The sequence below is a fragment of the Camellia sinensis genome, chromosome 11 (assembly GCF_055761805.1).
Source record: "Camellia sinensis isolate YWXY chromosome 11, ASM5576180v1, whole genome shotgun sequence".
Classification (NCBI taxonomy): domain Eukaryota; kingdom Viridiplantae; phylum Streptophyta; class Magnoliopsida; order Ericales; family Theaceae; genus Camellia; species Camellia sinensis.
Genome location: NC_138971.1, coordinates 122,642,735 through 122,656,561, shown reverse-complemented (window position 1 = coordinate 122,656,561; position 13,827 = coordinate 122,642,735). Strand labels below are relative to the sequence as shown.

Here is a 13,827-nt window from a genome sequence, read left to right as displayed (position 1 = left end):
GAAAAGCTGTTTATTAAAAAATAATTTGTAGTCCCAATTTTCTGAACGCATACTTTCTGATATCCGATCAACTTGATTTTTTACAGGTATACTATACTGAATAAATCTAAAAATATGACGGTTCAGATTATCAAAACTGGGCCTCAAAGTGGACCCGAAAGCCCCTGCAAGGAGGGAATGAAGGAGGGGCTCAAGGAGGGGATCTGGACTCCCTTTTAATACCCTTGCTTTAGAGTTATCAAACATTTTTGTTTACACAAACAAACATGACGTAATAAATGAAACTCAAGAATTACTAATCCAACCCAATTCCCAAACTTTAAATCAAACACAGAGCCTATATAAGTCGGAGCAAGTCTTCATTTTCCTCACTTGCTCCACTCTCTCACACTGCTATCAACTTCTTTCACTAAAATCATTTCCATCTCAAATTTGATCCACTTGGCAGGTTAGTTGTGCTTCTCAAATTTGATCTTTTCATATCAATTTACATCAAATTTTGATATATCTGTTGTATATATATATGTATATATGTGGTGGTTTTCTCTGTAAATAGTTGAATCTTTTACGTTCTTTGATCAATGTTGTTTTGGCTTATTTTTTAGTGAATCAACCAAGCCCAGTACTTGTTTCAGGCTCAGATTTGTGAAGTTTTGATTTTTTGTTTTTGGGTCCAAAATTGATTGAATTCCATAGATTTTAAATTTTAGTGTATTTTCTTTTCTTTTCTTTGCTACTTTTCATCATCAACTGAATGTGTGAAAATTCAAATTTGTGTTATGCTTGTAAGTGATCTCAATTGATGAAGCATTCACATAAAGTTTGAGTTATCTTTGCCTTTTTCTTTTTTTCTCTTTTTCTCATCTATTAATTTGAGTTGTCTTTGCCTTCACAATTGATTGATCTCAGTTGATGAACCATTCCAGTAATTGTTGAACTTGTTTGTTTTTAGAAAGTCTGTGTATTTGTGTTTGTTATTTACTCTTGGGTATGTTCTTTTGATTTGGAAGTTTGATTCAGCTCACCCAAAATGTACACTTTTTGAAACAAGATTATGCAATTGCTTCATTCTAGAGGTGGCAAATGGGTGGATTTTGGGCAAGTAAAACAATCCAACCTAAACCCACTCATTTAATACACGGTCTTAAGCGGGTTTGTTGAATTGGATATGAGTGGAGCAAATGAACCTAATCAACCTATTTATTTTAGTAGATTGTTTTTTAATAGCTGATGGTGTTGGTTGTTGTGGCAGCGGCGGCGGCTATGGTGGTAGTGGTGGAGTGGCGGTGGTATGAATTGTCAAATCTAGTTATGAATTGTGCATTAAATTTTTTTTTTGAACTGCGTATTGTATCAACACTTTCTAAAATAGGTAGAAAAATAAATGTAGTTATAGAAAAACTAAATATTTTGTGAGAATAAAATATTAAACAATGTACAATTCTTAAAATTGCTGAAATAAGGTTCCTTAAATTAAAGATATGCATGCATCAATAATTGATGCATATAAATTGCATAGCGAAGTTAAATCATATATAATAAAAAAAAATAGTATTTCCGTACATTATTAACTTCTCAAATGAAATTTACCTTCAAATATCATTAATTGCGTAATATATCTTATATATTGTGTTCGCTCTCAAATTAAGTGGTTATATTTTATTTACAACTTTCAAGTTTCTAAATGGCTTGTCTTGTCCATGGTAGAAAATTTTAAACTTTAATCATGTAAGTACGCATAAATAAAAAAAACTAGATACTAAATAACATAAAAGTAGAAATTTTTCAAAATGTTAGACAAAATATAAACTGAATTTACTTTTCTCGTAAAAAAAATATTCCTTTTTAATAATTTAACAAAAATTTCTGAAAATATTAATTTATGTCAAATAAGTTCCATTCTTTTTTTCAAAATTGCTAAAGAATTTTAAGTATTCATGTAACATATGTATCCCGTCATGTATCACATATCGTATATGTGTCATGAGATACATTTAATTTAAGATTCGTATTGATGATAGTATCGATTTACCTCTAAAAAGTACGGAATCGTAAAGTATGTATCGTGAATCATAAGATATTGACAACACTTTACCCATACCCAACCCATTTAAATATAATTTTAATGCAGTTTGCAAGATGCAACTCATTTTAAACCAATTATAAATTTGGACGGATTTAAATGGGTATAATTAGGTGCATTTTCAGGTTGAGTTTGCTACCTGTACTTCATTGCTAGGAAATATATCCATTATCTACTAAAAATTAGTATATGGGTTTCGAAGTTTCCATTGCAATGTATTCTTAATCTACCCTTTATTGTTTTCCTAAAGCGATCTTTTTGTACCCTATAGCACATTGATCTTGTGTACCCTGTAGCACATTGATTCTTAATCTACCCTTTATTGGTTTCCTAAGCAATCTTTTTGTACCCTGTAGCACATTGATCTTGTGTACCCTGTAGCACATTGATCTTGTGTGGACATTTTTGTAAGTAAACGGATTATTTGTAGTATTTGGGATTCTAATTTGGAAAATTTGCATGAAATGGATATAGCAGGAAGGATTGCTATGCATAATGCATAGTTTTTTCTTTTACCTTCTTTCTTTTGATTGCCAATTTATAATGTTTGATTGATTTACTCAAAATTTTATTATTGTTGTCATTGCTTACTTCCATAACTTTTTTTGGGCCTGTTATTTCTTTATCTTTGTTTCTAGTGTTATGCTCATTAACTATTAAGAACATATTTATTGCATTAGTTGGCTTTTTATATTATTAATTATTTATGTCTTAATATTTCTTGACAAACATTATGTTTGGTCTTCTAATATCACCTAACTAATCTCTTGGTCATTTGTATTTCCCTATCTTGTGGGCTACGTTTGATTCTCGGACAGGATTAGGCGGAATAAGTTATCCTAGGATTACAATTCCGGGATGACTTATCATGAAGAGATTTTTGAAATTTTGCAACAAAAGTTTTATGTTGAGATCAATTGTCTCTTCCTAAGAGGCACAAACATGGACACATGACATGACATGAACACAATACCAACACGTTGACACATAAATTTGCAAAATATATAGGACACCGTACGTGGGGGACACGTGCAAAATATATGGTTTTATGTATTTATTATTATATGTCATATGCATGAATATTTAGTCAAATATAATTTTTAAAGTCAAAACGAGGAGAACTTGTATAAATTTACATTATTTTTTTTTAATCTTTAAATTTTAAGTTATTTAATTTAGACTTGTAATGCGTTTCATGTGTGTCTAAGTGTTGGGAAGTGTCTGATGAGTGTCATGTTGTGTTGGTGGCGGACATGACACATTACCTTCTTGGAAGTGTTTGTGTGTCTTAGGTCTCTTCCCTTCCCGTGGAACAAACTAATCCCGCACATGCAAGATAAAAGACTCTTGATAATTAGTTAATCCGGGTCAGAAAGTTTGAACCAAATGTCCCTGTTGCTTAATCTCTCACATTGGAAGAGGGAATAATTGGCCTCACCATTGCCAATGTGAGAGCCGATGCTGAGAACGCCAGTAACTACAGATCCTGAAGCCACCCTTGGGCTTAGGTTCTTTTGTTTTCTTTTTTCTTTTCCTGGTGCTCAATCACTTTGGAGGATTATGTAAGGCCGAGCAGCCTATCAATGTACTCTACTTTTTCAAGCAATGGAACTTCTTTGTCTGCCAACACTTGTCTTTATATCTCCCATGCTTGAAAATGGTTGAATTTTTGTGAAGTTCTTACCGCTGCCCAGTAATGCGATCATTATCACCGCTGTGGGACCTTGTCACTACTTCTTGCCTTTCAATGTCCCCTCTAATGTGAGCATTATCTTGGTCAATGCCCCTCGATGCGAGTATTATCTTGGTTTAGAGAACTAGTCCTTTCGTTGTACAGTAAATGCCCCCTAACATGGGATTTTACTTCGGTACAAGAACCTAGTCCCTTCTTTAACCATCTCAGGTCGTCCAAGTACTCAACATCTTAAGGCTATCCTAGATACCTTCGGTGCACCAAACTCAAGGTCTCCGCGACCTCAGTCCAGGCTTTTTGTCTTGCTCATTCCCAAAAGAACTTTCTAACACAACATATCTAGCTAAAGCATGCCTCACCTTCTCGGTGAGCCTAGGTTGTGCACCTAGCTATGGGATCTTTCCTTTAACTAGGCCTTTTTCATCCTTACAACTTCGGTCAAGGATTCCTTTACTTTAGAGCCTAGCTTCAAGTGAATCGCATGCTTTGACAAAAATTATGGCCTGAGATAGAACTGGTTGGAAAATCATGATTCATGTAACAAACTCCTAATAGTTAGCCAAGGGCTTAGTTCTAAGTTGTGGCGTTCATAGCATTACATAGATGAACTTCTATATATATTAAAAAAGAAAATGAAAAAGAAAAAGAAAAAGAAAAAGAAAAAGGAAAAGAGTACTTTATGTGAGGAGGAAAACAAAACCAAGATAAACCCCAGAATACTTTCATTTATGTGAAAGTACCTTGAGAACCATAAAATTATATAATAATTATTCAAAAAAAGAAAGTTCAAATTTAATTCCTCTTTCATTGTTTTTTGTTCTTTGGAAAACCTCATTACTGTCATTATATTCTAGAGTAAAAATATTTTATTTTTTGGGGGGCCTGATGGTATGATCTCGATTGCATGAACTCTTTTTGGATGCCATGTCAGTTATGAGACCATTTTGCAAAATCACTTCTTTTAGAACTGTGACAAATAGTATGTATGTATAACATGCATTCCATTTATAACATGATTCGCATGCATCATATTTATCTGAATCATGTATTGTAAGACACCACTGAATATAATATACATTGGTGATGCTTTGTTGTTTTACATGTCATAAGCTACTGACAGATACAATGCATTGGGTACTGTTTTCCATTTAATGAAACTACATGGTCTGATATTAGTTGTTAAAATTCCTTTCAATCGCTAACAAATGCATTTATCTATCATTAGGCCTGATTAGAATTGCACTGCAGGTTTGGCAGTCTTTGTTGATCAAAATCGCAAGCTTTTTTCAGTGAATAGTGCACTCTTACTTGGTTTGGTAAGTCGTAAACCTTCGCTTTCATTTCAAAATGACCAATGTTAACATATTATTGTATTATTTGCCATACTATATTCTTTCGTATATTGTTTGGCAAACTATGTCGGGTTTCTGTTGTAAGGCTGTATGGTTTCCTTCCAATTGCGTTGGTGTAGTTAGTGTTGTCTATGCTGCTTGGAATATAGTAAGGAAGCTTAATCTTTTTTTACTTAATCCATTCTAGAAAGATCTTTTACAAACTAAAAGGTCCTACGTATTTCAACAGTGGCCACAGTGTCAGTTGACAGTCGGCTTTAAAATTCATGCTTAGTTTGGAAATAAAGTCTCGTCAATTAACTCTCCACAAGTTTGTTAGTGTAAATGACGCAATAGCGCCTGGTTACCCAAAATTTAGCCTCTAGGGAAGCACAAAACCATGGCCAAACCTACAAACTCAGTTGGTAAACTGTCCTTCAGTTCTTTAATGCATTAATTTCTTTATTTCTTAGTTTGTTGCAATTTTTTAGTTTTCAATTCAGCTTGAGTTTTAGTCTGTTAGGTGCATTTTCTTTAAGAAATTGGGAGTGTTTCATAACATAATAGTATATTACGTAGTTGACTGGTTGTGCTGTTTATGTTTTCTTGTTTTATTCAAGATTAGTCCTATTTAGAATATCAAATGTTTTCTTATCTTATGTTGAACAGTTTCTATTTTCCATAGACTGTCTATTTCTTTGCTTTTATTGTTTTAATTTTTAAGTTTCTATCATGTTGTCCTGCTAAATTTAACTTCCAATTGTATGCTCGAAACCGAATAGAATATAATATGAACTGAAAAAGTTTTGCCCTAAAGTAGAGACCTGCCCAAATTCACAAGAATCTATTGTTTGGGTGAAAACTGCCATTTAAAACTGTGTTAACTAGGTAAAATTTGGTTAAATTATTTGTAATTTCAGCCAAACTTGGTTGAGAAGTGTAGTATAATTAAAATTCAAATTTAATCAGAATCTGTGGCTGGATTGGCAGTGTGTGCATTTCTGTGATCATGTTCACTCCAACCATGTTAAAAGAAAGAAAGCTAGAAGGCAAGTTTTGGAGCTTATGATTCAAGCAATCAACATTTGAAATAAGGGACGACAAATTTACTCTTGTTATTTGAACTGTTGTTGGTCACTGCTTTGTGCAATAGTCTAAGTTTGGGTTGTCAAGTGTGAGAAACCTGGTCTGAGGCTAAGGGTAGCCAGCTTAAGTAAATTATACCAAAAGTCAGGTCCGTATTTAGTTTGCCCCTGCCAGACTCCTGCATGGATGGGATCACCTGGAAAGCCGAAATGGAGGATCATGATTAATTGTTCTAGGAAAATAATATGTTGCCAACCCCACAATACCAAACTGTATAGAAGCACTCTTGTTCATACTTCATATTTCAAATATTCAATAACTGAAAAAACTGTGTCTTAAAATCCTTGAGACCATTGTGTGAACAGAAATGATAAGAGAATCTGGATCTATCCATATCAAAGGTTACTATCTGTTAAACTTGCCAAATGCTCCTAACAACAATCCTAATTGAAAAGCAGGTTAGGGTTTTTCAGTTCTTCAAGTATGTTAATGTTTTACGTGACGATGAGAAAAACTTTAACCTGTTTGTTCTTGAGAATGATGGTGCTGAACGGCCATGGAAGATGAGATAATATGAACATTTCGGAAATACATTGTTTGACTGTTTGGTTTGTAATGTGCCAACACTTGGAAGAAATATTTTCAAAACCAAACACTTAACTTTATAATGTCAGATTACAATTTCTAATGATAAAAAATTATCAAGTTGCTTGCATTCCAGGGCCTAGGCACTGTTCTGCCTCTAAATCTTAAAGTCTGTATGCTCCAACCCTGGCCACCAAGGTTACCATATGGCCCTTCTCAGTTTGGGCTCAGCTTCCCATCTGTTGGGGTTTTCTTACTTCTTACAACCTTCATGAGAACCAAATCTCTAATCTCAAGTTCCTGAGATTACACTCTTTTATTGTATGCTTGGGTCAAGCTTTGCCGAGTCTTAATTACTGGAAGTCCGACCTCCAATGGAATCACTGCCTCAGTTTCATATGCCATTGCAAAGGGTGTTTCACTTTTTGATCTCCTCCGTGTTGTCTCATAGGCTAATAGAACACTTGGCAACTCATCAGCCACATTCCCTTAGCATCCTCTAGTCTCTTTTTGATCCCATCCAGAATTGTCTTCTTTGAGGCCTTGGTCTGTTCATTTCTCAGGGAAAGGAGGATGCAAGAAGAAGTTCTTGATACCCAATCCAACATAGAAGTTCTTGACTAACTTCTTGTTGAACTGAATGCCATTATGATTGCAGGTTTCCCCAGTCAAATAATGGAAAAACCTTGCTTCCTATATTTTTGGATTATAATGTTGGTGTTGATTCAGCTTATTTATATTTCTCTTATAGATGTTTGGTTTGCATTAGGTTGAATTGGGCATTAGTGAATTATAATCTGTAGTTTTGGATATTTGACTGAATATTTTGTGAACAGGCGGAATGGGTTCAGAGGGAAGTGAGAATGAAATGGTGGTAACTCAAATTAGTGTTGGTGGCTTCGGTATTTATGTCACTGCAAAAATGCTCTTCGATTACTTTGAAGATCAGATTGGAGGTGTTTGGAGGTGTAGACTGAAGACTTCATCAACCCCTCCCGAATCATACCCAAATTTTTTAATCGACAGTGCTGATATCCGAAGAACGAATGATTATCATAAGGTGGAACCCCATGCATTTTTGCATTTTATTTCTCCTGATTCCGCAAAGTTAGCACTTGATGCAGCAGGGCGTGGTGAGCTTGCACTGATGAAGAAACATTTGAAGGTTAGTTTGGGGCCTGATAATCCACATAGCATGAACCAGAGGAGGAGGAATACGGTTCCTCACAAGTTATCTGATGTGCGTCTTGAGATTGGCAACTTGGTTAGCCGAGATGAATTCTTTGTTGGTTGGAGAGGACCTCCTACTGGGGTTGATTTTGTCGTGGACCCATTTAATGAGACGTGCGAATTCCTTTTCACAAGGGATACTGTTTTCTCTTTCAAAAACTCGAACAAACATTCAGTAATGAAATGCAACTTTAAGGTTGAGTTCTTGGTGAGAGACATCAATGATATAAAACAATATACCGACATGTTTTCCTTGATTGTTGTTATGCAACTGGCTTCATCTCCTTCAGTTTACTATAGAACTGCAGATGATGATATTGAAGAATCGGTTCCGTTTGATTTGTTGGACGATGATGATCCTTGGATTCGTACAACAGATTTTACACCCAGTGGGGCCATCGGTAGGTGTAATACTTATCGAATTTCAATTCCACCTCGTTGTGGTGTGAAGCTGAGAAAGGCCATGGGTTACTTTAGGGACCGAAGAGTACCAGATGAGAGCCCCAAACAACAGCTTAGGATACGTGATGAACCTGATTTTGGAAAACCCATGTCAGATCCTTTCTTTTGTATCAAATCCGAGAAAGAACTAACTTTCAAAGAATTGTTTTTGGTGAATGCAGTCATGCACAAAGGCATAATTAATCAGCACCTGTTGTCAGACAGGATTTTTGATTTGCTTAGAAGCCAAACAGAGGAGGTAAATTTAGCTGCACTGAAGCACATATGTTCTTACAAGCGGCCCGTGTTTGATGCCTACAGGAGGCTGAAACTCGTCCAAGAGTGGTTGCTGAAAAACCCTAAGCTTCTTAAGAGCCTTACAAAATTGGATGATGTTGTTGAAGTCAGAAGGCTGGTTATTACTCCAACCAAAGCTTACTGTCTTCCACCAACAGTTGAACTTTCCAACAGGGTTATCAGGAATTACAAAGAAGTTGCTGATCGGTTTTTAAGGGTTACCTTCATGGATGAAGGCATGCAAACACTTAATTCCAACGTTCTTAACAATTATGTTGCTTCCATCGTCAAGGACATCACCTCATATTCTGCCCCTCAGAAAACTTCAGTGTTCCAGAGGGTAAAGAGTATTCTAAGTGATGGGTTTAAATTATGTGGTCGAACGTACTCATTTTTGGCCTTTTCAGCTAATCAATTGAGGGATCGTTCTGCATGGTTTTTTGCTGAAGACGAGGATATCAGTGTGCTTGATATAAAAGGTTGGATGGGCAAGTTCACAGACAGGAATGTTGCAAAGTGTGCTGCTAGGATGGGACAGTGCTTCTCATCCACTTACGCCACGATTGAAGTTCCACACAAGGAGGTTAACTTTAAGCTGCCCGACGTTGAGAGAAATGGGTATGTTTTCTCAGATGGTATCGGTAAGATGACGCCGGACCTTGCAAAGGAAGTGGCAGAGAGATTGCAATTGTGTGTGAACCCACCATCTGCTTATCAGATTAGATATGCTGGTTGCAAAGGGGTTATTGCCTGTTGGCCGGGAAAGAATGAAAAGATTCGGCTTTCCTTGAGGAAAAGTATGAATAAGTTTGAGTCGAAGCACGCGATTCTTGAAATCTGTTCTTGGACTAGATTCCAGCCTGGATTCCTGAACCGGCAGATAATTACATTACTTTCTGCTTTGAATGTTCCGGATGAAATATTCTGGAAAATGCAGGAGTCTATGATTTCTAAGCTAGATAAGATGCTTAAAGACGCAGATGTGGCGTTTGATGTTCTTACCGCATCATGTGCTGAGCAAGGAAATGTAGGAGCAATGATGTTAAGTGCGGGTTTCAATCCTCAAAATGAACCTCATCTGCGAGGCATGTTAACTTGTATAAGAGCTGCACAGCTCTGGGGGCTGAGAGAAAAGTCTAGGATATTTGTTCATTCAGGAAGGTGGTTAATGGGATGCCTAGATGAGCTAGCGGTACTTGAACAAGGTCAATGCTTTATCCAAGTATCGAATCCTTCCCTGGAAAATTGTTTTGTGAACCATGGCTCTAGGTTTTCCAAGCCAAAGAAAAATGTTCAAGTAATTAAGGGTCTTGTTGTTATAGCAAAGAACCCATGTCTTCACCCAGGAGACATACGAATCTTAGAAGCAGTAGATGCCCCTGGGTTGCATCATCTTGTTGATTGTGTTGTTTTCCCGCAAAAGGGAGATAGACCACATACAAATGAAGCATCCGGAAGTGACCTTGACGGTGATCTCTATTTTGCCACGTGGGATGAAAATCTCATTCCGCCTAGTAAGAGAAGCTATCCACCAATGGACTATGAACCAGGAGATGTTAAAAAATTGCCTCGGCCAGTTAATCAAAAGGTAGTTTTCTACTTCTCTTTTTCAATATATATTTTTTTCTATTATTATTATCTAGTGTTAGATATGATACATCCCTCGAGATATTACTAGGTCAATGCGTCTCTTTCCTCAAGACTGTTTTCTTTTCCTTCTATTTTTATAATTTGTGTTTTGAAACTTTTAATTTTGAAATAGATCTAAACCATCTCAATATCATTTCAAATGTCATGTTTTAAAAAAAATTCAAAGTAGCATGGACATGCAACACGACACATAAGGCTTTACTTTTTGTTTGGCCACATGAGAATTTTGCAGCCTAGAGAAATATTTCAGCTTGCTTGTTTTCATTTTTTAGAAAACACTTTTCAGAAAATTTTACTTTTTTATTTTTCATATTTTTTTTATTTTTACTGAATTTTTTTAATATTTTAAGCAATTTTTTTACTTTTTAGACACACCTAACATAAATACACCTAAAATGTAAAAAAATTGTAAAAAAAATCTTTTAAAAATTCACGAAATACCAAAAATACAAAAAAAATACAAGAATTCAGTACATTTTGTTGTATTTTTTTGTATTTATTATTTTTTTAAAATATTTTTTCACAAACTTTTTACTTTTTAGATACATCTAACTAAAGTGCATCTAAAAAAGTAAAAAAAAATGTTTAAAATTTAAAAAATATTCACTAAAAACAAAAGAATACGAAAACTAGAAAACTCAATTTTCAAAAAACTTAATCCAGAAAATTCAAACCAAACACACTGATTGCAGTTTTGGGCTTTGCCAATTTGGGGCCTTACTAAGGGCCACAATTAAGGCTCTTTATCAAATAGAAAAGTATATTCACTACGGGTCTAGAAAATGTAGGGGTCTTCTCAGATATGGGGGCAACTAAAGCAGTTGCCTAACTACCCTAATAGTTGGGCTGCCCGTGTGGCGGTAGTTATTCAGATATCCACATTGTGCTATATGAGGATTAGTCATTCAGGAAAAAGATGTGAGGATGGTGCATGAAGAACTACTCTCTGACTATATTTATGTTTTTCTTAATTTACAGGACATAATTGATTTCTTTGCTAGAAACATAGTGAACGAGAATTTGGGTACAATATGCAATGCCCATGTGGTTCATGCAGACCGCAGTGAATACGGAGCACTGGATGAGAAGTGCCTGACACTGGCAGAGAAAGCTGCCACAGCTGTTGATTTTCCCAAAACCGGAAAGATCGTGACCATGCCACCTAAACTGAAACCAAAAATGTATCCTGACTTCATGGGCAAAGAAGCTTTTCGGTCATACAAGTCAGAAAAAATTTTGGGAAGACTCTATCGTAAAATCACAGATGCTTATGATGAAGATGTGGAAGCATATCCGGAGCAAACATTTGTTCCTGAAAGCATTCCCTATGATGGCGATCTTGAGATTCCAGGATCCGTGGATTTCATTGCTGATGCGTGGGAGCACAAGTGCTCTTATGATGGGCAGTTGAATGGTCTTCTTGGACAGTATAAAGTGGTTAGGGAAGAGGAGATTGTAACTGGCCACATATGGTCCATGCCGAAGTACCATAGCCGGAAGCGAGGAGATTTGCAAGAGAAGCTCAAGCATGCTTACAATTCCCTTCGTAAAGAGTTCAGACAAGCTTTTGAGAAAATGGGCTTGGATTTCAATCAACTCTCTGATGATGCTAAGAATACAATGTATGAACGGAAGGCTTCAGCGTGGTACCAAGTCGCTTACCATCCTAGTTGGGTGAAGAAGTCAATTGAGTTACAAGAGAGTGATGGTTCTGGGAAGATGGTGATGTTGAGCTTTTCTTGGATTGCTGCTGATTACCTTGCTCGGATCAAAATTAGGCGTCGGGAAATGGGTAATCTTGATACTACTAAGCCAATTAACTCTCTTACGAAGTACTTTGCTGATCGAGATGCAATTGGTAATTGAAGCTGTTTGACGGTTGTTTTCGAGTTTCTTGGCTGCAAGGCCACTCTGCCATAGTTGAAAGTCTGTGTCGTTCCGATTTCAAGATCACCGCTGGTGATATATGTCAGTGTCACCTTTGAGAAGGGTTTCTTTGGGTTTTTAGTTTCTTCGTTTGTGTGGTGTGTTTGGTTTGGGTTTTTAGTTTGCTTGTTTGCTTTAATTTTCAATGTACCTAAAAAAACAAAAACAGTGTCATGACTGTTGTTAAACTTGCTTTTGATAAATGTCTTCGTCTCTCTTTGTGCTTTGTTTGTTAACAAAAATGATCTTCATTGTTGAATGTTCTTGGCTTGTATATAAGTTGGATCTGTATTGTCTTCTCTCTCTCTCTCTCTCTCGTTTTTTTTTTTTTTTTTCAGTTCAACTGTTTTCGATGATCTAAATGTAGTGAATTTGGGATTTTATGCCAATGAGTTTCTAAAAATCGTTGAAATTTGTTATTAAACAGCTCACCAAACAGGGTCCAGTAGTGCAAGAAGAACTCTGAAGAAATTGTTTTCTCGTCTCCGGTGATAGATTTCTTTTTATTTTTTATTTTCTATTTTTTTATCTGATACAGCTTATGATGATAGAATTCAAGAAAACCTGAAATCGTAATACTCCTATCCCAAAATAAGTCTTTTTTTAAGGAATTTAACTTTTTTTTGATAGTACAATTATTGTATTTTAAAAATATTAATTTTTTACAATTATCCTTTGAAAGTATATTTTTTAAAAAATATCAATTGTCATAATTATGCTTTTTATATTATTAATAAATTTAAAAGAGGAGCAAAATAATAAATTTATATTATTTTATTCCTTGAGTTTTGAAAAAGGAACTAATATTTTAGAATAATAAAAAATAGAATAAAGGACAAATATTTTGAGACGAAGATTGGGTTGAATACCGGTTGAGATGAGATGTAGATGGTTGGTTTGTGTGGGATTTAATTTTCTCACATGAAGGTGTTTGGGTATTGGGAAAATCCAGTCTTCCAGAGCTTCGTATGGATCAAAAGAAGTAATTTTTCTTTTGGACAAATTACACCCATAGTTCCCTATACTTTAGTGTTTATGCCATTTTGGTTTTTATAATTTTAATTGATTCAATTTTGATATTAAATTTATAATTTTATATCAATTTTGTTTAATCGATTACTCCTACTAGTATTTTTGATAGAAAATGTGCATGTTGTATAGTTTGGCTTGTGTCGTGCTTTAAAAGTAAAATTGTAAATTTGTTTAATTCAATGAGTTAATCGCAGCCAATTTAGTGACAATTTTTGTCAAAAACCCTAACCAGCCATATTAATTAGATCAAATTGATACAAAATTCAAAATTAAGAATTAAAATCAAGTTAATTAAAAATTGAGGGAGCAAAATAAATTTTTTAAAGCTAAAAGTTGAAGAAAGTGTTCATTAAAGGATGACATGCAAAGGAATAGCAACTAAGAGATCATCGTTTGACAGGAATGCTAGAGAAACTGTTTTTTTGTTTTTGTTTTTCTAATCTTATTCCATTAACAAATCCATATATAGAGAG

The 13,827-nt window shown here is 35.1% G+C and overlaps 1 protein-coding gene across 3 annotated transcripts; it reads left to right on the top strand.

Annotated features, from left to right (window-relative positions):
• Positions 1-234: 234 nt before the first annotated feature.
• On the top strand, positions 235-12,564 carry LOC114289083 (RNA-dependent RNA polymerase 6). Of its 3 annotated transcripts, none has more exons than XM_028232724.2 (5): positions 235-448; positions 606-651; positions 5,025-5,092; positions 7,615-10,334; positions 11,375-12,564. In XM_028232724.2, the coding sequence occupies exons 4-5, from the start codon at positions 7,620-7,622 to the stop codon at positions 12,260-12,262; spliced, it is 3,603 nt and encodes a 1,200-aa protein (XP_028088525.2). In that variant the 5' UTR covers positions 235-448; positions 606-651; positions 5,025-5,092; positions 7,615-7,619; the 3' UTR covers positions 12,263-12,564. The 3 variants fall into 3 exon arrangements, with proteins under 3 accessions (XP_028088525.2, XP_028088526.2, XP_028088528.2); XM_028232727.2 differs by lacking the exon at positions 606-651 and adding an exon at positions 1,253-1,289 and having other exon boundaries at positions 376-448; XM_028232725.2 differs by lacking the exon at positions 606-651 and having other exon boundaries at positions 359-448.
• The last annotated feature ends 1,263 nt before the right edge of the window (positions 12,565-13,827 follow it).